This window comes from Psittacula echo (genome assembly GCF_963264785.1).
Source record: "Psittacula echo genome assembly, chromosome: 7".
Lineage (NCBI taxonomy): Eukaryota > Metazoa > Chordata > Aves > Psittaciformes > Psittacidae > Psittacula > Psittacula echo.
Genome location: NC_137740.1, coordinates 7035373 through 7057242, shown reverse-complemented (window position 1 = coordinate 7057242; position 21870 = coordinate 7035373). Strand labels below are relative to the sequence as shown.

Below are 21870 nucleotides of genomic sequence, written 5' to 3'. Positions count from 1 at the left end.
ATACATTGAAAATATAATGGGGCCTGAAATGAGCAGAAGTTACTTGGCAAGTCAAACATCAGACCTCCTAGCTGGGCCATATGAAAACTTTGTGAAAGAAGAAATAACTCATATCTGCAAATTTCAAGTACACATAACTTCTTAATCAGTACATCTCTGGTTTAGTTTGGGGCACGTGTAGCATGTCAGCAGGTACTAAGTTTAATATATTCTGAATTCTGTATTCCATTATATAACTGATTTTGTTTTTCTGATTTGCAGGAAAGCATATGGAAAATTACATATATGTCTATGTGTAGATATCTATACAGATATACAGAGAACACTTAGCAAAATGTGCAATGAATTATGCAGAAACTGTCATGGCACTGGGCCAGGCTTATGGAAGACAATGTGTTACAGTGCCTTATTCAGGGAGAGACCCTGAATGCCTTTCCAAAGCTTCCAAATCATCTTATACAAGACCCAGGATCATAAGGGATTGCTCTGGAACTCACAAAAGCTGGCTTTTGTTTCTTCTGTTTCTCTTCCTTCACTGTTTCCATCTGTAATAACAATATGGGACTGTTTTGAAACATGCCTTCAAAGGCTGGTTTTGTCACTGCATTTTAAATGAACCATGTATATGCTTCTTTTCTTTTCCTCCACCCCAAAGAAGCTGTTACTGATCAGGAGAGATGGATTTTTGCAATAGTTTCATGTGTGGAACAGTATATGAGGCATTTTGGCCATCAAGCAGCAGTAGTAATTCTGGATGCAACTCTTCCTCTGTTATAACAATGTGTATATTTGGATGAGAAAAACAAAGTAAGGCTGGATCCCATAATATTTTATCTCTACTGCCAAAGCCTGCAGTATATTCCTGTTTTAGAAAGGTTTTAAGATAAAACAATTGCTCTTGTGAATATATATATATATATAAAAAATCTGTATGTCTGCCTTCCAGAGCTCTGGTAAAGTTTCTGTCTTGGTGTTGTTTGCCCATGTGGCAGTTGTGTAAATGTCTCTGAAGGTATACCCAGAAGACTGAGTAACAATATGCAGCTTAATGTATGTGGTAGAATCTTTCCCATATTGTAGATCATTCACATTAAGAGTCAGAAGTGAGACAACTAAAGCAAAATGGATAAGTGAGTGTGGGATGTCTGAGGAGAAAGCTGTCAAGTGTCAAGAGCAATTTGTTTAGTTCCAGTCTGGAGGCAGTACCTGCTGTCATACTCTTTTAAAGCCTCACCTATTTTATGGTGTTCAGTATTCTCAGCTCCTGTTGGAATCGTGAAAATTAAAGAAACCAAGATAAAGAAGACCTATAGAGGTACCTGGATAGCAAGTTTCTTTTTTGATTAAAATGTCCTTCGTCTGAGGCAGCTAATCTGCTTGATGAAATGGTCTTTTCTTTTGAGGATTTCCGATTGAACACATGTTGTTTTGCATACTGCATTCCAGGATTTACTTGGAAACACAGTTGGCTCTGTTTTTTAACAGCTGTTTTTCCTGCTGGAGAAGATCTAGTTCCACGCTCTTTCTTTGCATTTCCATCACACATGACAGTCATTTCAGGCTGATGTTTCCTACCTTAGACAATTCAATACAATCATGAATCATAGAAGGAAGTATTGCTTCCTGGAAAAAACCAAACAAACTCAAAACTTTACCCTAAAAACTGCAAAAAACCCCACATTTTTTAATTTCCACTATACAGCCGAGCAATAAAATAGCTTTACAGCTGATAGATTTCTATGTAAAATCCTTACAGAATACAGCTCAAATCATTTAGCTATCTCTAGCAAACCCCACTGGAAGTTTTGCTGGTCTTTGGTGAAACAGACCAATTTAGTACACTCCTGAAGAAGCTGAGAATATGCAGATTTGTACAGTTTTGTGGAGAACAGTGCTATTACCTTTAAACTGCAGCCCCTTATACCGTGATTCTGTGAGAAGTCAGGTGCCCCAGACTCCCTTTAAATCCCCTGAGAGTCTGATATGGTAAATTCAGGGGTGAAGGTACATTTTAGCACCTTGTAAAATCAGGCCCAGAATTTCAGGCTGATAAATAACGCTGTTCAACTTCTTAATCAAGCAACAGCTCTTGCCAAAGGACACCTACCCACAGTATGTCCTGTAGGCCACGCAGAGTTAGGAAATCCTTTTCCAAGTTCATTTCAAGCTAATTGCATGCAGAATCTGTCCTTGAAAGGAGAGAATGGTTTCAATCAGAGGGAAGAAGAAAAAAGAAGATACCTCTATTCCCCAGTGAAAACCTCAAAACCCAAGAGGAATGTCTACTGATTATTGTCTAAGAGATTGATGAGAGAGAACCACAGGCTTGGTTCCTCACTTAGCTGGTATCATCACCTATGACACTGGACATAAAGCTATCAAAGCAAAATGGTAGTTTCTTTCTTTCAAAGGAATATCATGAGAGATGATGAGGAAAAGTCAGAAGTCCCCAAGACTAAACCCACATACTTTTATGGCTAATCTGAAGGGTCTAACTTTATTAATGCCTTCAGTGAAAATGAGGGAACTTGAGAAGCTGGCCTCTTAAGCCACAAAATTGGTCCAGAAAGAGACACCACCACCATTGTTTTCATTAACTTGATTCGGTAAATTGCTTAGATTTGTGCAGAACAGAAAGTTCTTCAGGCTGAGATAGATGTTATGGATAGTGAAAACGTGAAGTCTAAAACATTCAATTGGCAACTTTATTCCTAAGCATGCATTTGCACATGCTTTGTATTCATGTGTGGTCAGTATGCAAACTGAGGTTTAAGTTTATTTGCTATTTTAAAGGCCAGTTTCCTCATCACATAGAATACTGCAAAAAAATGGGGGGGGGAATGGGGTTTCTTTTTGAGATTGCATATGATTTTTTACAGCAAGAGGAGTACAAATGCAGCCAGTGAGCTATCGAGAGCTCAGCGGGTGCCAGAAATAGCCCCTGGGTAATGAGCTTTGATTTCAGATGGTGGGCACCTAGCCCGGCTGTGTCTGCAGTGGGGACAGACCGTTCTCCCCTTAACCCCTTCCTTCAGGCTCCTCACCCCCATGGCCATCCCCTCCCAAGGACTAGGGCACCCAGTGTCTCCCCCTCACTCCTGCCCCACACCGCTTCACCCCAGTGCCTTGTTACTTGGGGGCTTCTCAGAGAAAAGGCCAAGGATGACTGTATTTTCCCCAGAGGTTTTATCCCCTCACAAGGGGGTACGGCCCCTTTTCCTGCCCTGGGTGCTGGGAGGGGGCTGCAGGGCTCACGCTGAGGCAGTGGGGGTCAGACAGGACGCGGGGGGCCTGTTTCCTTCTGCTCCCCACGTTCACAGAAGTGGAGGGCTCCTCCTGCCCCAAATGGGCAAAAAGGCCTCACAAAGGAGCTGGCACCATCCCGCCTGCAGTGAGGAGAGAAGGAGCCATGGCAGCTCCTCTGTGGAGAGGGGAGTGGCACAAGGCGGTTCGCTCCTCCAAGATGGCGCCCTGGCACAAGCCCGAGGCCACCCCTCCTCCAAGATGGCTCCCTGTGAGCCCCTCTTCAAGGAGCAACAAGACCTCATGGGTGACCAACAGCCCTCGGCTGGCAGGAAGGGTGAGTTGTGGGGGACACCAGCAGCCATGCTGCCAGGGAGGGAGGTAGGGTGAGGGGCTGGGGAGGCCAAGTGCCATTATGTGGTGAAGAGGCCCCTGCTTTGCCCTGAGGGCCTTGCCACACCATGCTGTGTGGTGTTTGGGGTTTAAGTGTTATGTTTAATGAAAAAGAGGTGCTTTATACAGTAAGTAGATACTCTTCTAGGGAAAAATGGGTTAAGAAAGAAACAAAAGAACTCCAAAGGAAAACTTTGAAGTCAATTTGAAGAGGGATGTGGTGGGGCAGGAAGGAGGCTGCAAAGTGCTCCCTTGGGGCAGCGGCAGCAGCTCCTAACAAAACCTGCAGACTTCTGGCAGCAGCACAGCATCTTTGCAGGGCTGCTTCCCCCGAGAGCTGCCAACCGCCCTCCTCGCAGTCAGCTCTGGGTTAGGCAGCCATGCCCAGGGGGCTGAAGATTTACTGGATCATCTGAACAAAAGAATAACTGCTCTGGGGACTTGGAGATTGTTTTTCTTAGCTCCCTCCCATAAATACTACAGGATTGTCCATTAAAATGGCAGTTGGGGAAAGGATCATCCAACTCCTCCAGATGCTGAAGAGTCGGGCTGGCAGGCCTGCTTCTCAGGCATAGGTGGTACAAACCCGCTCCCCTTCTGCTGCTTTGCAAGATGGATAGAGGGGACTTTTGCCTGAAAAGACTGAGGATCTGGAGTAGCAGAAGACAGGTATGTGCAGGAGTGAGGCTATGGTCCTGCATTAACAAAGTGAATGAGAATACGAAATGTCCTCCCCCCTGGGACCCTACTGCCATTTCTTCTGTTCCTCAGTGGCCCACACAGTGGGGAGGCAGGAGGGGCATGAGCAAAGCTTCATGATCTCTTTCAGCAGTGGTTCCTGATGGTTATTCCCCCTCATCCTATCCCTACATGCTCTTGTAAAATATTCCTCTGCAGCTTTCTTGTAGGCACCTTTAGGTACTGGAATGCTGCTCTAAGGTCTTGTAGAGTTTATGATGCCCTTTGTCACCATGTTGACTGAGCCCACTAATGTTCTTACATATTTTGCTTACAAAAAAGGTAATGAGAATAAAAACGTATTTCACACATAATATTTTTTATGGAAAGCAATCTCTTGGAAAGCTTCTATGATACAGCCTAATATTCTAGTAATTTATTTCATTCTATACTGTAGTATTGGTGAGTCTTTCTTATTTGGTTTGAGAACAGTTGTTCTAAAAGCTTAAACATACAGAGTTTTATATAATATGAATTCAGCCTTGTTTTTTCAAGATACTTCCTTGTCTAATGGGATTAATTTATGAAGGTCATTGTAATTGTTTTACTATGTTGCTAACATAAGAACAGTGAGTAAACTCTCTAAAGAACTCCATTTCATTTAGTGAGGAAAATACTGGTGTGCCCTGTAGCTCTGATTCATAGTGCTATTGTAAAGTCAGCCAGCTGTGAGATGTATGTGGAGGATGGATGATAAATGTGTTCTAATAATCCAGTATACAAAGTGTTTCCATAAAAATTCTTCAGTAGTATCCAAGCACATTAAACAGTCCATCAATAAAGTCCTTCTTCAAATGGTTTTGAATCAGGCAAAGGCTGTTTTTAATGCACAGTTATACAGTCTACCTCAAGTTTTCCCCATGGTAGTTCCAGAATCTGTTTTTTAGCATACGATTTTGATACTGCCGAGAACGTTGCTTCTGATAAAAACTGAGATTGATTTGCAGTATTCTCAGCTCCAGTTGCTGAAATGAAATGAATGAGTTTGAAATTAATGAGTCTCATGCTTTTATTACTTGTGTGTTTGTTCAGTCATCAAAGAAATTAGCTTTAAAACCTCTTTACTTAGGATATAACTTTTACGCAGGATTAAATTAACTTTGATTACTTAAATAGTACTCTAGATCTCCCCTTCTTTGCAGTGGACCTCTGTTTTGGTTCTGTTTAATTCAAATGCAGTAGTGGGATAAAACTCAAAGCACTACTGATGTGCTGAAGACAGGAGAGTTGCTGCACTGAGAGGCACCCTCATCACCCACAGCTTAAAAGATCTGGCACTGGAAGACTCACTTTGGTTGTTCCTTCTCTCTCTGTGAAGCAGGTAGGAAAAACCAGTGAATCTTCCAATGCCAAACCAGACAGGAACAACTGAAGTGAGTCTTCCAGATTGTTCCCACCTGCTTTCAGAGAGGAGACAAACAAAACATCTGGGACACAAATAATCTCTAAGACCTTTTGTGAAATTTGCTCTGCAGAGCTGCAGATTACTTGCTCAGAAAAAACAGTCTGAAGCTGTACATCAGTCCTGTGCACTGCACCAGTGAGAAAACAACTAAGAACGAGCAGTCACAGGGGAAATTCTCTTCATTAGAGAGCTTTGAGCCTTTCTGTCTGAACTTTTTGCCGGAGCTAGCTCCAACCACAGTGGTGGCCTGATACATCCTGTCCATCCGGATTCCTCCTTCCCCAGATATTTGGTTAGGAATGATTTCATGTCAGATAAATGCTTTTTTCTATTAAAACCTGAGAAGATTGAATGATTTATTCTAAAACAACGATCATACATTTCCTGAATAAACTCTAAAGAAAATATAGACTGTACAGATCTCTGTACTTTGTTTTCAACAAGAGTCATGAAATATAGAAGAACTATTTAAAATATTTAAATGGAAAAGAAGATGGAAGATTAGGGTTGAAAATACTTGGTTTGACTTGGTTCTGTCTAATCTCCACATGTTTTTAATAGCCTAGTGGTAAAACCCAATAAAACCACTAGAAGCAATGAAATCATAATGAAACATCTCAAGGTCAGTCTTGTTTTTCTTTTGGTTTTGCCATTTAGCCCATACAGTATTTGTACCAGATGTAATGTGAGAGATCTGTGAACATAAAACACTTCTTGTTTTGCTTCCCCTGTTTTTTCCATCTTATTAAAATACCCTTCTTTAGGGTGGGGGGAAGCTAAAGCTATTGTATACTTATTAGGAAAGTTCAAAAGCAAGAATTAACTACAGTAAGTTTCATGTGGTGGGTCAAATCCTGACTTTCAGCTTGTGTTGTGTGCAGACACACGTAAGTGTATGTTTCATTCCTAAATGAAGTGCAGATACCTCTTTGTGATGAAAGATGACTGCTTTTAAAGCAACAGATGCAGAACTCTGTACCTTGCAGCAGAAAAACTCCTATGATGGAACCTGAAACGCAGAACTGTGATCTACCCTAGCACATCTGGAATTTCCAGTGGCATGGGAAGTCTAGGGTTCTGTAATGACTTAATTAAAAGCACTTCAGGAACAATATTTGCTTGTTTTTGTGCTGGACTGATTGTGCTATGCTCATTTGGAATGAAGAACAGCATGCCCTACCACCAAAAGTCTTTGAGGGAGTACAAATCAGTTTTCATCACATCACAAAGAGGAGAAGGAAGAGTTGTTCTATTAACTGCATAGTCTGTTCCAATAGTTTTCAGTGAGTGAAGAGATAGCCAAGAATATAAGAATATAGCTTATTATAAGCTGCGTAGGGATGACCTGTGAGTCACAGACATGGATACCTGCAGATCTGTCTTTAGTGGCTGTCCACCAGCAGAAGCTCTGTGAGGGATGGCTTGCTCCATCCCTGCATCTGCAGCTATTGGTACCTTCTTATCTTGGAGCCAGCATGAAAAGGAAGTTTGATTTCTATTGCAGGAGAAGAAGTGATTAAACACTTCACTTTATGGAAGACTCACCATCTTGTCTTCCTGAAGCCTTCTTTATTCATTCCCCAAAATACCACTCTCCCAGTAACAGATTGCTGTGATTTTACTTTGACAGCCTGTAAAATATCTAAAATATCTTGTGACACAAATCTGCCAAAAGTCTCAGCTGTGCCAAATCCGTTCCCATCCATCATCTTCTAAGCTATGGAGATGCAACTGTTGCTACTTGATAAATGATGGAATCTGAGGTTTTGTCACTTCAAACAGGAGCCTGGCAATTCCTGTGAATATTGTGAGTAGTGAAGCTGTGCTTCTAGAGAGATAGAAGTGGCTAATCCAAGGTAATCATATGTCTTATGTAACTGTCTCAGTCTTCAGCTGATTTATCCTTATCATGCAACACCCTGCTGAATGAGAAAACTGTTTTTTCTCTGTTTATAGATGGGAAGCAAACCCTGAGTTCTTGTGGTCACTTGACCATGAGATCACAAGAGAAGTCTGAGGCAGTGAATAATGAACTGAATTGAAGCGGTGACCATCCTTCCTGTTCTGTTGATCTCACCTGTTTGTAGTTTTGTGAGACAAACTCTCTTATAAATTCCAGAAGTATCAATCAGTATGCTCCAAAGTAATTGGTGAGGAATGTAATTTTGAGCATCTATTGCTGCCTTAGCTGTATGTGAAATCACAGGCTAAAGTGAGAAGTTTAATAAATGTATTTAATTTGCAGCTCATCCCTTAGTGAATGGATGCATTAAATTTGTCTATACTGGGGCCTCTCTTCCAAATGCAGCACAGTCAGATATTTTCCAGCCATGATTATTGCAAAAAGATGTGCTCCCCACTGCAAGACAGGCAGCGGTAAGCATCCCTGTAGGAAAACCTCACTGCTATCTCTCCTCACTGCATATAGTCCTCAGCTGGAAGGCTGTGATCTCAGCCAGCTTAGTGCCTGGAGGGGAACAGCAACAATTTCTCACTGCCACTGTAACTGTAATGAAAGATAGCTGTCTGGATATAAAACCGCACCTGGTCGTTCAGTAGAGACACAGGAGTACTTAGCAATGGGCAAGATCAAAGGCAGCCTGAGTTTTCCAAATTCAATTCATTTCCCAGGTTACACATTTTGCTTGCACACATCAACCACCTTCTGCAAGTAGTTACCTCATTTTTATGGAAAGCACAGAAAGGACTGAGGTCATTTCCAAGATCATCCATCTGGCTTGAAGATGGAGCTTTCTGTCTGCTTTGAAAACATTATGGATTAGTTTTCTATTGGTAGAAATGAACTGAAATTGATGTTTTTTGTAGAATTGAAAGCAAGAGCTCATCAAATGGGGATGCCACAGAGTTACTGTATTTTCTAAGTAAGTGCTTCACAATTGGCAGTATAGCATGGAGGAAGCCTATGATTTCATATTTCATCTAATTTAGATCATCATTTGTATGTTGGGATACATATTCAGGTGGCACAAAGAAAGCTTAGCTACAAATAAGTAATTTAAGCTGCATCAATTAAGACTAGTTGGGAATATGAGCAACTCTATTAGTTCCATAAGGTTGAGTATTTGTGTTGGCAAGCAAAAGTTCTTGGGAGGTAGTGGGATGTGTAAGTGCTCTGGTTGTGCCTCTTTCTCCCAGCTCTAGTTCTTGCACATGGTTTTATTACAGCAATTCATTACTTCAAAACTTCCTTAGCATTTCCAGAATCCTCAAGAACCTATTTTAAGATGTCTTTAAGGATCTTTTTATAGCCCAACAATCTGCAGTGGCTTCTTTCTTCTCAGTAGTATCTCTAAAGCAATGCAGCTGCAAAATAATCAGCATACAACTTCTGTCTCTGATAAGTATATGTTAATTTGGGTTATTTCCCAATGTATTTCTTCCATAGCTGTATACAACGCATCACTCTTCTTAATCATCTTCTCTCTCTCCTCAACATTCTCCTCTAGTGTGTTTTAAGTATACTTTTATTGGCTAAGTTCCCTTTCTTTTTAGCAGGGGGAGGCAACTTCAAAATAAGATTGAATGTTGCCAGTTATGAAATATGTTCTTTCCACATATACTTGAGATTATTCCATGCAAACTGTTGTAATTAGTGATTGATTGATTGACTGATCTTTTTCATATGAACGTTTTGAGACTATAAAGGTCACATGTTTGTTTTTATGCTCTGAAAGTAGGAGAAATATATTTACCAACACAAAGCTTGCACTCTAACTTGATAAGCAACAACTTCATTATTTTTGTTGGAAGGAAGTGTGATTATAACTGGAAAATATGAACAGATCCACGCATGCAATTATCATATGGAAGCTTCTGCTAGCCTAATTGCTCTGTGTGTCAAGCTGCTTGACAACGAACACTGTGAGACACAAAAAATAGCTAACATAAATGAAAACTTACCATCAAAATTATTTTACCTTCTGTGTTTGCCTCTTCCCAATTAACAGAGGGGTTTTGTGTTCAGTACAGGAGGACTGTTGCAGCAGTCAGACGCTCCAGTCAAGGTCACACTTCTCTAAGCAATGTGTATTTACCAGAACAAAGCACTAAAGTGCTCTAGGCCTACAGTTAGCAGTATTTATACCACAAAGAATAAAGTTATTTAAGTGATAAACTGGACCATTGCCTTCCTCCCAGCTGAGTGGGAGACATATATCAGTATAAACCCCAAGGTTTAAAGATGTGAACAGTAGAATGTAGAAATCCCCAAACAACTGCATTTCAAATTTGCAAAGCAAAACTGGACATTCTTTGAATAAGTTTTGAATGCTGAAGGCTAATTTTAAAACAGCCTGTTGATTCCATAAAGATATGCCCTCACACGAGACTTCCACAAAGATATGCCCTCACACGAGACTTCCACGTTGCCTACTTGCCAGAGTGTAAAGGGCACATTCATGGTTTTCTTTGTTGTGCAGGACTTGTGTAACACAGCTGGCTGCTTCTTCTGATCTTTGATGCTTTATCTCATCTGAAGCTCTCCTTGTAGAAGTCACAGCTTCTTAGTACTGGGGTTGGCTTAGACCTTTTGAAACACGACTAAGCTGAAGAGTGTCAGACTATGTAAGCAGTCTCAGAGAAGCAGACAAAAGGATTTACACTTTGTAGTTAGCCAAAGGTCATAGATGACTGGAGAAGGTGGTGGTGGTAAGGCTAGCAGAACTTTCTGCTTGGCAGACCATGGCACCTTGGCACAGTGTGTGGGCAGACTTAGCCAAAACCATTTAGTTTGGAACTACTCATTCCAAATCTTGGATCTACTTCGCCCTTTCTTCATCATTTTTATCTATGCAAAGTTATTGTAAAGTGATGACTGGCAGGGTTTTACTATCACTTCACATAGTTAACTGTGAAGTAACTGACTGTATGAAGTTAAAACTTTGTTTTCTTTGCTGGCAAAGGCACACATGCTTACACAGTTCCATCCCTGGCTGCTTGTTCTTGTCCCTGTGTTACCCCTTCACTTGTGTTGACACAACTGCCTGTTACGACTGTGCTGAGAACATATGTGAACTGGTTTGAATTAAAAGTACTTCTCATCTGATTCTTCATCTGGTTTCATAAATAACTGAGCCTGTACAGCTGGGAGAGGAGAGAAGGAAGTGCAGGGAGGAATGGGCAGCTGGGGAAGGAGGAAGAGGACCTCCTGGAGCTGTCAGTGCTGCTGAGATGAAAGGATCAGATGCTGTGTCAGGTCATGCTTCTGCGCATTCACAGAGGCACAGACCAGCCTCAGCTCTCTCATATCACCCATTTTAATGGCACTCCATAGAGCAGATCCATTACAGGACCTGTTCAGGAGCAAATTGTTCTGATTATTCCAGTTCTTCCCTATTCTTTTGTTCTGTGTTTGTTGTTTTCACTCTAGGATCAAATGAAGTTACCAACTGTGTGTATTTTCTATTGAATACATCATTTCTCAGGAACTATAGGCAAATAAGACATTTAAACTACCCATATAGACCCCTCTCAGGCAACTAATTAGTGCATGGCAAAAGAAATAGTCTGAACAGCAGCCCTCAAAGAAGAGGTAAATACCCACTTCCAAGGAACACCATTAATCATGTGCATGAAGCACCTCTGCTTATGGTGAGTGCAGAAATTGTCCTTTTTGACTGGGTTATTTTTACTCTACAGATGAGAGAAGTGTATTATAATACAAGGCACATGTTATCTGAAACTGATATACCACAAGTAGCTAAATATAGTCAAGTGTACTGGTATGAACTAATATGTCATCTCTGGATTGAATCCCACCATTTGAAAAGGTCTCCTCACTTCCACTCTCCATTCTGGCACAGAATGAAGCAGACACTAATAGCAGAAGTGCACAGGCAGCCTGTTTTTAAATGGCAGGTTTATTAAAAATGTTCTCTATCACAAACATTGGAAACATACTCAGCAGATTTTATTGTAACTGAAAGATTCAGTAGACAGTGGAAAGGGAGTAACCGTCAATGTAGATCAACCACTGAATCATAAAAAAGACCAGGCCAGTTCCCACAGCAATCTCCTCTCAAAACCCCCATGTTACTTCAGCACCATCAGGTTCCAGTTTGTGTCCAGTCTGCTTTTAGGAGGAAGCATATGGTTCACGAGCTTGAGCTTTGTGTTTATACATATTTACAGTAGAACAGCCTACAGATTACAGGAGAGGACACATTAGCACCAGTGCTTACGGATTAGGGCTCACACTGCCTCTGCCACTGCAGGTGCATGGTACTGACTCTACTGAAGAGTTAGGTTAAAAAAAGGTTAATAAATCTGGCACTTGGAAGGCAAACTGTGCTCTGTAGTGACCTAGGAATTCTGTGTGTTATGTATCACGCCTGAATGCCTGTCTCTGAAGGCTGCCCATCAGAATTACCTTAATGTGCTGTCTTGCAAAAATGCATGCTCTACTTCACCTCTGCTTGAAGTGTTATTTAGTAATACACATAACCCCTTGAGATGAGGAAATCAGTGTGATTTTCTTCCTGCTGTTCTAAAACTAAGCACAAACTCTGTATTTAGCAAATACTAGACAAAACCTTTAGCAGTCGTGGTGAAACATAGCAAAAAATACATAAATCACATAGCAAAATATCTACATAAATACAGTGTTCATAATTACTGAGAATCACAAAAAAAAGGCTTTGGTTAAAAAAAAAAAAAAAAGGGTCAAATAAAAAAACTTTAAAAAAATAAGCCAAGGGAGTGTCAAATATTATATTGGAGTCAAATGAGTGCAGAATAAACCAGCAGTTGTCCATTAGTTATGTTTTTCAGTATTGAAATCTTTCACTTAAAGAAGCCCATGTCTTGTGCGAGCTGTGTGCCTTTCCTGATGGTCACAGCTGGTCTCCTTCTCCAGTACAAGCAGAGTGGTGATAATCACACATTTTCCCACATTTTCCTGTTCAAGGCAAAAAGTCCTTCTTCCAGCTGTGAGGTAGAGATTGGTTATCAGGTCACTGGGGTATGAGATACCCCTGAGTGTAGCAGTTACACATTTGTTTCTAGTTCATTTATTTCAATAGTGCAGTGGTCTTTACTGTTGGATTTCTTGGTGTGATTCTCCACTGGACTTTCTTCTTGCTCCGCTTGTACAGGTATGTGGTGCTGAAATGCTTTCACTGTTTCTGGTCCACGAGATGCATTCATGGTCTTCACACAGCCATTTCTCTGGTAAGCCACAATCTGATGGACGTTAATAGGCTTAGTTTCACAGATCAGTGGTACCTATGTGAAAAGCATTAAGATCTGGAATACTGCCCCTGTGTGCTGTATACAAAAGGAAAGGAATTTTTACTTTGAAAGCCTGTGGTCTGCTTTACATTCACCAGGATTACCTAGGGCCTCCACAGGCTTTCAGGACCTATTTCTCATATACACTAAAGCATCTTTGCACCATCCGGATAAAGTGAAGGTGTCTCTAAGTATTTAAAACAGCAAATTCTATCACAACTCTATTTTAACTTACAGTAACTGCTTGCATCAGTAACGCAATAAAAGTACAGTAGATAAAGACTAAAATTTCAGGGCTAAGTGCATCAGTAAAGCAATAAAAGTACAGTAGATAAAGACTAGAATTTAAGGGCTAAGTGCATCAGTAAAGCAATAAAAGTATAGTAGATAAAGACTAGAATTTCAGGGCTAAGTTTGAGAGAGGTGGGCTCACAATGACCAGTATGCTCAGCTTTGGGCAGAGCTTGCTCTTGAGTGCAATTACATAGACCAGTAAGTCATTTTGCTGTTGCCTTCTGCCTTTCTTCTAGCCCAACAAAGTAACACCTGTTTTTTCAGTTTGCACTGTTTCAAAAGAAATAAAGGGGATTTTATTGACTGTTTCGTAAGTTAAATATTGAAGTGTTCTTTAAATCAAACCAGAAGTTCTGATGAGGAAAATAAGACGTAAATACTGGCAGAGAAACGAGGTGGGCTTGCAGCTGAGAAAATTTGGCCTTTGGGTATACATTACTAAGTCCACATATTATGCAGCCAAAATATATGGCAGACTAATGGTATATTTTAATACAAATATAGAGCATGAGGCAAAGAAAAATCTCATTGCAGATGACTAAATAATCCCTTAGGAGGGATTTTATATTCTTGAAACATCTCTTCTTGAGTTCTGAGTGAGTTCTAAATACAGTAATGAAATGTCAGGAGGCCTGTGTTATGCAGGAACTCAGACTACACTTCTGGCTTTGTAATACACCTTACCATTAGGCTGGATGTTTGTTTTTTGTAGTTAGCTATGTGTGTAGCCCATATATTCAGGCCTAATCCTGTCATCAGTAATTACTGCAGGTGCAAAGTATCTCAGAGGATAAGACTGTCTTTCTGTATAAAGCTTGAAAGAGCAGGAATTTTAAATGCATATTGCAGGAAGGCATGAGAATGGGATTTACCAGAAAGACTGTCTGTAAAATAGGAGAAACAATAATAACAGAAATTAAACTTTGCTATTAATCCTGTTGTTCTTTGTAGAATACTACAAGTGATGCACAGAACTGAAACATGTCTTGTGAAAATCACTCCTCGGGAAGAAACATTTCTTTGTGGGAGAAAGGTAGTTATGCTATGAGCTGACATGGTTGGAGCTTAGCACCTCCAAGCATGGTGGGCTTAGTGGAATTAGGAATCTTCTTTGGCAAGGATTTGAAGGAAGATCATGAGAAGGAGTTCCTGGTGTAAGGAACGACTGAATGATGCATGCCAAGGAGGAAGGAAAAAAAGCATAGGACTAGATGGAGGCAGGGGCAGAACGTGTGTGGTGTATGGAATAAGACATAGAAAAGGAAAAACAAAGATGTAAGGAGGCGCTTGTATTAAGTGTAGAAGGCATGAAGATGCCTAAGAATGAAGTTTAGAATGGAGCAATGTGTTCAGAAAAGAAATCATTGCAGTGGTGCCTTCAGATCATGCTAACACAGATGCTTGAAACACCCACGATTGCTGCTTTTGTTGTGAGCTTACTGATGATGCGTATACACGCTCATGGGTAACTTTACCTCCCGCTATACACAAACACTCAAGGATTATTTGTCACCCTGCTCTGTTGCTGGTCAGATTTTCAGAAGCAGGATGACTTACTGGCCAGTCAGGACTTGGCTATTGAGTGCAGGACTCAAGTTCCAGCCTCTTGTGCATCTGCAGGACAGTGCAGCTGCTTCTGCTCCCAGCCCTGTGTGCCAGACACAGCTGGCTGGCAAGCTCTGAGCTCGAGTGGCTTTTGTGCATGACCTCATGCAAAAAGACCCTTTCCTCACATGTGGCCGAGCAGCACATTGCCCAGTTCTGTCCTCTCTCTGAAACACCCTTTATAAAGTAGATGAAACAATCATGGGAGGCTGAGAGCTTGCAGGTTCTTTGCCATAACATGGCACACACTGGCGCACCCCAGCTTGTAGTGCTGTTACCTCATCACCATCCTTGATAAACTCCTTCCGGCAGATGTGGGCCATGATCCCAGCAGCCAGTGCATCTCCCAGGACATTGATCATTGTTCTAAACCTGTCACTGGAAAATGAAATAGTAATGGTAAGTTGTTGGCTCTTTGGGTACATTCCTAAGACTGCATCACTGCAGTAATTACAGCTGAAGGCCAGTTTCACCAGTTTTATGAGCTAACAAGGTTAGAACTGGTAGTAAGGAGTTGGCACAGGGCAGCCACTAGTTACAGAGCTGCTCAGTTGGGTCTTCCAGCCTTTATTGAGCTCAGTGTGCTGTGCTGCCATGTACTTTAATTTGTAACTGAGCTAACCAGAGCAGCTCTGCCTCCCTGTATGTGCAAGTTGATTCAGTGCCAAAAAGGTTTAGCACAGCAGATCAAGACTGCATTTATGGCTGAGGTTTTGTGTTAAGGTCCAGTGTTATGGCCTGATTCGGAAGCTGGTGCTTGCAAATATCCTAATTCAACAAAAGTAGAGGGCATCCACTACAACCAGTACCTTCTATTAGTTATCAAGGTCCCAATCTCAGCAACTGAAGTGCTAGTTAAGAAGAATATTGTATTAGTAGAATGTGCAGAATACAATCAAAATGATTCAGAAGATTGCTAAATAACTCCACTCACAAACTGAGCAGGCACTGACTGTGTTTAAATCATGTTAGTTTCTGAGAAAGCTGTGGTTGCTATGGCTACTAGCAGCTCTGAAAGCTTCTTCATTTTCAGTTATCATCTTTTCCAACTTCAATTTAATATGCTTGACTGTACTTTATATATGTAATTTCCCTATTTTTGATTTATTAATTGATGGGATCATTTCTTCTCTGTTTACACCTTCTACCCACTGCCTAAAAATTAAGTCTATTAAAAACCAGCCTGTAAATACACAAAAGAAAGTGGTTGTCATAGACAAATGTTACACTTGAAGCAGCTTGGAATCTATTAGTTAAAACTCACCAGCTTTCAAATAGATTATCTAGCTTCTAAGTCTGAAATATAGCACGTCTTTTCCAAGAAAAACATACACATCTGAAAACTGTGTCACATTAGTAACTTAATTTATAAATGTGGGTTATAAAATGGAGGTTCAGAAATCTCCAGATGTTTGGCTTATTAAAGTCAGTGATGGTCCAGTATCAACACTGCCACATTTCTGATCCTGTAGCTTAATGCAGTAAAGAATTCAAACTCTGTGCTGATTCTTTTTCAGATATTTTAGGCATTTGCTCTGTGCATGCAAATGTTGATGCAGTTACTTTGCCTCATTAGCATGAAAGCTCCTGCATGAAAGGTTATTTGTGTGTGCAGTTACCCAAATTGCCCATGCCATTGCAAGTAACTTCAGCAATAATATTCCACAGCCTACACCTGGATGTGGTTGTTTGCTCCAGGACACAGTCCTACACTTGTTTGCTGAATCCATTTTTCTAATTCCTGCTGTTCTGATTTTGGGTTTTGCCTGGACGAAAATTCCCACAAGAATATATTAAGAGGGGAAAACCACTGTTGCAGCACGTACTGATGGATGTTCCTGCTACACATGGACTTTTCCTTTTCCTTGGTTGATTATCAAATTTTGATTCTTGGAAAGATACTCTGAGTCGTTAATTTTGGATTGTGCAAAGAGTCAGCTGTGGTAGAGCAGTTGTATGAGCAGAACTCAAGAGTTTGCATTCTCTTGTGGGCCCTGATTAGCATCTCTTTTGAAGATAGGATTTATCTGTGGAAACGGGGCACCACACTGTAAATCTGAAGCAAATAGATTGCCTGGCATGTTGTTTGACCAGTTCTATTCAATGTTTCTGTTATGTACGGAGTAGTCTCCACTACACATAAGTAGAACCACGCTGCACACCACTGAAATTTCCATACCAAGAGGCCAACCTGCTGCTAGTGGCTTTTTCAGTGCAAACACGTGAGTCAGGTGTTGTAGTGGAATTTTAGCTTTTGATGATATTATTTAAGATGCAAAACTTTTACCTTGTGTTTGAATTAGATGAGAAATGTCTTGGTATTCTTCTTTATGCCTCTAAGTACTAGCTGAAGGTATGAAGTTCACATATATGTTATAACTACCTAAATGCATTGTAATACCTGCAGAGCATTGTAATGGTATTTCAGTCTCATGAGATCATCTAACCAGCCTTCTTTAAGCATTCTTCATACTCCAGTACTTCCAAAACTAATACTGAAAATATTCACCATGTCAACCATGTTGACACTTTGCATCTGCAGGCTCTTGAAACCACCAAGTGCTGAAATACAGAGATACACTTTTTGCATGAAAGGTCATCTGCAAAAGACAGAAAATTGGGTCTGTTCCTCACTCACTTTTTAATACCATCTGGAACTAGAGCCTGAAAAAGTGTTTGGTCTGTTGTTTTGAAAAGTTTTGTAAGACAAAAAGAACCCTAATTCCCATATATGCTGGAAGCCTTACTGGAAAAACAATGAAATGTTGATTTTGCAAGAGCTGGGAGAAAACTGAGCAATATAGAGGGAAAAGGCTTTTGTAATACCGCTTAAAATACTTTTACTTTATTGTGCTTCATTAACTATTGAGTTTCAGTGAGTAGTGTGAGGCAACCCTGACGATGGCAAGGGGTTGGAACTGGATGACTTTAAGGTCCTTTCCAACCCAAACCATTCTATGATTCTATGAACTGCCATTCCAAAGTTTAGGTGTCCACAGCAGATATTATTTATCCTTCACAGAAGAATATTCATGATATTCCTAAAATAAAATATGTCTTAAAATATAAATAGAACACTACACTCATGACTCCTATTACTAATAATATCCTATTACACTGAACGGGAAAGTAAATAACTTCTCACAATTCCATGAACAAAAAATCAATGGCTTAAAGTTCACTAAAATAGGATATGTAATAGAAAGGACTCATAACACACTTTTAGCCAGAACCTTGATGTAATGAAACTCCAGTGTATGAATAGAGATATATAGATTAAATAAGAAATAATTTGGGCTGTTTCTTTGTGGATGCATACCCCAGTTCTGTAGTTAACTGAAATGCCAATGAAGTAGGGACCAAGATTTTACAATTCACCTTCCTAGACTCTTCAAAATTGTTTGACTGATTTATAGACATTGACAGAAAATTTAAGAGTTCAAATAAATGACTCCGTATGAGTTTTTAAAGTGGCTCTTCTCATGGGTGGCACAAAGTGCTTTTACTCTGAGTGTGTTAACTTTTAACCTCTGCCTCTGCTGTTAAATCCTCAGTGAATAAGGATACAGCAGAGTAACCTCTAGAGAATGGCTGCTCTTGCAAAACATGGCTCTGTGCAGGAGGGCTACAAATTGCTGCTGCCTATTTAGCACTGAAATCAGAAAGGGAAGAATTGCACCAGGATCTGTAATAAAAAGATATTATTAGTCCTAATGCAGTGCATTGCATGTATTACATTCAGGTTTGTACCATGGTTCTAGTTACAGCACTAGTAGCTATGTAGAGCACGAACTGTTACTGTACTGTCATGGTTGTTTCAGGCAGAGTGGTATCTATGGTGCAGGAGTACTTGCTTGCTGTAGCCCTGATTCATGCCTCTGCAGAGTGCTTGAAGTGTTATTGAGATGTCCTTGAAGTGTCAATGGGCTCATAAGCAGAGTGGAAGCAAACCACATTTCCTAGGAATGTTGGTCCCTTGTCCTTGTCCAAGGCAAGGTACCAGAGCTGCACCTGATAGACATTTGTCTGGCCTGACCTTAAAACTTCTCATGAAGGTCATCCTTGAACCCAGCTAGGTGCAGCCACTTCCACTGCCTGACTATCCTTCTAGACAGAAATAATTCTGAAGTTTTCCTGTGATCTGACTTAAGGTAGTTAACTTTGGTCTACTTCATCCACCCTCCCCGTGAATGGGAAGAACAATTGATTACTGTCCTATTCAGAACAGTCTTATCTATATCACAGACTTCTGTGGTGACCTTTTTCAGCCTGCTCTGGTTTTAGACTAAACAAACTCCACTCTTCAGTCTTTCAATGTAGGTCATAATTCAAGTCTCATCTAGACTCTCTTACTTCCCTATGCCTTTTGTTCAATATAATGCCCACTTCAGCAGAGTATTCAATCTGAGGCCACATTAGCAGCATTTCAAACAAAATAATTACTTCCCATGCCTTTTATGTCTCTCTGTATTGCTATACCCCTGGAGACCATTTGCCTTTTTAGCAATGTTGCCACACTGGAAACTTCAAAAGCTGAATGTTACTTACAGTGCCCAGTCAACGGCAATGATCAGCGTGATGTCATCTGTTGGGAGCCCAACTGAGGTCAGAACAATGACCATCGTCACCAGGCCAGCTTGTGGGATCCCTGCAGCACCTATGCTGGCAGCTGTTGCCGTGATACTTATAGAAAGAAAGAAATAAGCTTTACTAGTGATGGGTTACTCAGCAAGAAACTACACCATGTTTCTACAGGAGCTTTCCTTAACCATCATCCTTATTACACGAGCCACTGCACAGAACTGCTAGTGTTTTATGGACAGAGGCCAGGTCAGACAGCAAGAGCAGGCCAAATTGTCTGCTCAGGGCTAAATTCTCACCCTCTATCTTTGCACTGGTGGGGCAGTTCTATCGTCTCCTAATATCACAAGTGCAGAGAGAGCAGGGCAGCCAGGCTGTGGTCTTCTCTGAGTTATGTCATCTTCCTGTGGGTCATGGCACCATGCAGCGCTGTGTGCCATGAATCTGCCAGCACTCCTCATTGCTGCTTCCCCCTTGGCTGCAGAGCTCCCAGCAGATGTCACTTAGTCATCAGCAGCAGTCCCTGTGCCAGGCAAATCCACAGCTGGCTGCAGCCAGGGCCTTTAATATCAATCCATCACCAGGCCAGGCCAAGGGTAAAGACGCTGGGCCAAGGGTGAAGTCCTTTCATAGCAGATGGCTTTGCATACTTGGATCTAACTGTGAAGCAAGCATGAATGTGACTGTACCTCTTCAGTTTCTGGAAAGTATTTTTACTTGACCTTCACACCATTTTTTCAGCCAGGCAAGCAGAAATGAATGGGAGACAAGGGCACGAGTGGACCTGGCAGGATTAACATTTTTTTTTATAATGTTATTTTTAGGGGAGGGATTTCATTCCTTTTCCAGAAGCAAAAGTAACTGGATATATTCATTTCTGCCCATCTGGCTACTTCCAAGAGCTAGGCCATCCAGGAAAACAAACTCCAAATGTTGACAATTGTAAAAGAATGGCATAAAGCATATACACTGATAGTCCAAGCACTTACGTCTCAACCTCCTATGATGGAAAATGAGGGTAACAGTATTTGCCCATATGGAAACTGAGACACAGAGATATCCACTCTCTTGCTCACAGATGCACAGTGTACCAGTAGAGCAGAATCAGAATTTATAACTAGAGCCCTTTCCTGCAATAAAAACTACACTTGCCTGTGGGTGTGATGAGAAATGAGAAAGATTTAAAACTACGTTTTGAAAAGTCAGCTCATAGAGCATCCTAATAGCATTGTAGCAGGCAGAGGGTAGATAAGGATAGAAAGGGCTCATGACTTAAATGAGAGCGAAACTAGAAATGTTTAACTAAGATGCACAGGCAGGCTCATCTGCTATTCCATTAAATGTTGACCTTAATGTAGATGTATCTTTCTATAATATACTCTAGTACTGGGAATAGGGTCTTTATTCTCTTTTCCTGCTACGTCTAGGTTTGCATAATCACACTGATAGAAACTGTCAACCTGGATTTTACAAACGATGAGCAAAATAGACTGATTATTTAACTAACACTTTTTTTCCCTTCTGGCAAAAAATATCCTGGCACTCAGGCATAATTGAATTTTAAATATCCAGGTCCTAAATTATCAACATCTGGGGCAGGTTTAGTCCATAGAATACAGTTAGAATTTGGCTTCAGATATTCAAGGTACTGAATCCACGGTGACCTCCTTTTTAATCCCTTTTTGTAAGTAAGTGAGTCTTTTTCCTTTCCTTTCTTGGATTTTCCAATCTTCATTTGTATTTTCCTTCTACTGTCTTTACTTCTGTCTGGTCCTTATGTACTAGCACTTAACATTGGGGCTGAAAATAAAGAGATAAAATAGGGTTCTGCTAAAAGAAAGCTAAAACTTACCTTCTGTCCGTTTACTAGGACCCTCTTTCTCCTTCATATTTCAAACCACATTCTCTACTTCAAGGTGTATGTCATGTCTACCCATGCTCTGGGCCATGTTTTGGGACCACATGCTAAAAATATCTTCAAATGCAAAATCATGAAATACTAAAGTTTAGCACACTGTCATACCAATAACTTTCAGAGAGTGAGCCTGAAGCAAGAGCTCACATGGGCATGGTGTATTTCTTCTGCTCCGAGTCTAACCAGCTCTTGACAGAAGCAGTTTAACAAACCTAAGCTGTCCTCTGGGGTTAGTTTCAGAACTCTCCTCTTCTTGTCATGAAGGTTTTCAAGTCCTGTAGAAGGCGGGCAAGGCCCAGCAGTGTAAACAGGGCAGTGACAGGGTCACTGGGTGGGTAGGGCAGCAGATCTCAAACATGTTGCACAAGGCTCTGACTATGAGGAATGTTTTTCTAATCATTCCCTGCTGGAAACCTGCAGGTTTCAGTCCCTGAGGTGTTCTTTGGCA

General features: G+C 40.8%; 2 protein-coding genes across 2 annotated transcripts in view; one reads left to right on the top strand and one right to left on the bottom strand.

Moving 5' to 3' along the window:
* Positions 1–388, top strand: part of PODN (podocan) — a gene marked incomplete at its 5' end in the record, with an annotated part of 28666 nt that extends 28278 nt beyond the window's left edge. The window contains one exon of the mRNA XM_080624262.1: positions 262–388. The remainder of the gene's footprint in view (positions 1–261) is intronic.
* Positions 389–12007: 11619 nt separating this feature from the next.
* The window catches only part of SLC1A7 (solute carrier family 1 member 7), a gene marked incomplete at its 5' end in the record, with an annotated part of 53858 nt that continues 43995 nt past the window's right edge, over positions 12008–21870 (bottom strand). Inside the window, 3 exons of the mRNA XM_080623626.1 lie at positions 12008–13021; positions 15205–15304; positions 19475–19609. Coding sequence (XP_080479752.1) covers positions 12785–13021; positions 15205–15304; positions 19475–19609 — 472 coding nt within the window. The 3' untranslated portion in view covers positions 12008–12784. The remainder of the gene's footprint in view (positions 13022–15204; positions 15305–19474; positions 19610–21870) is intronic.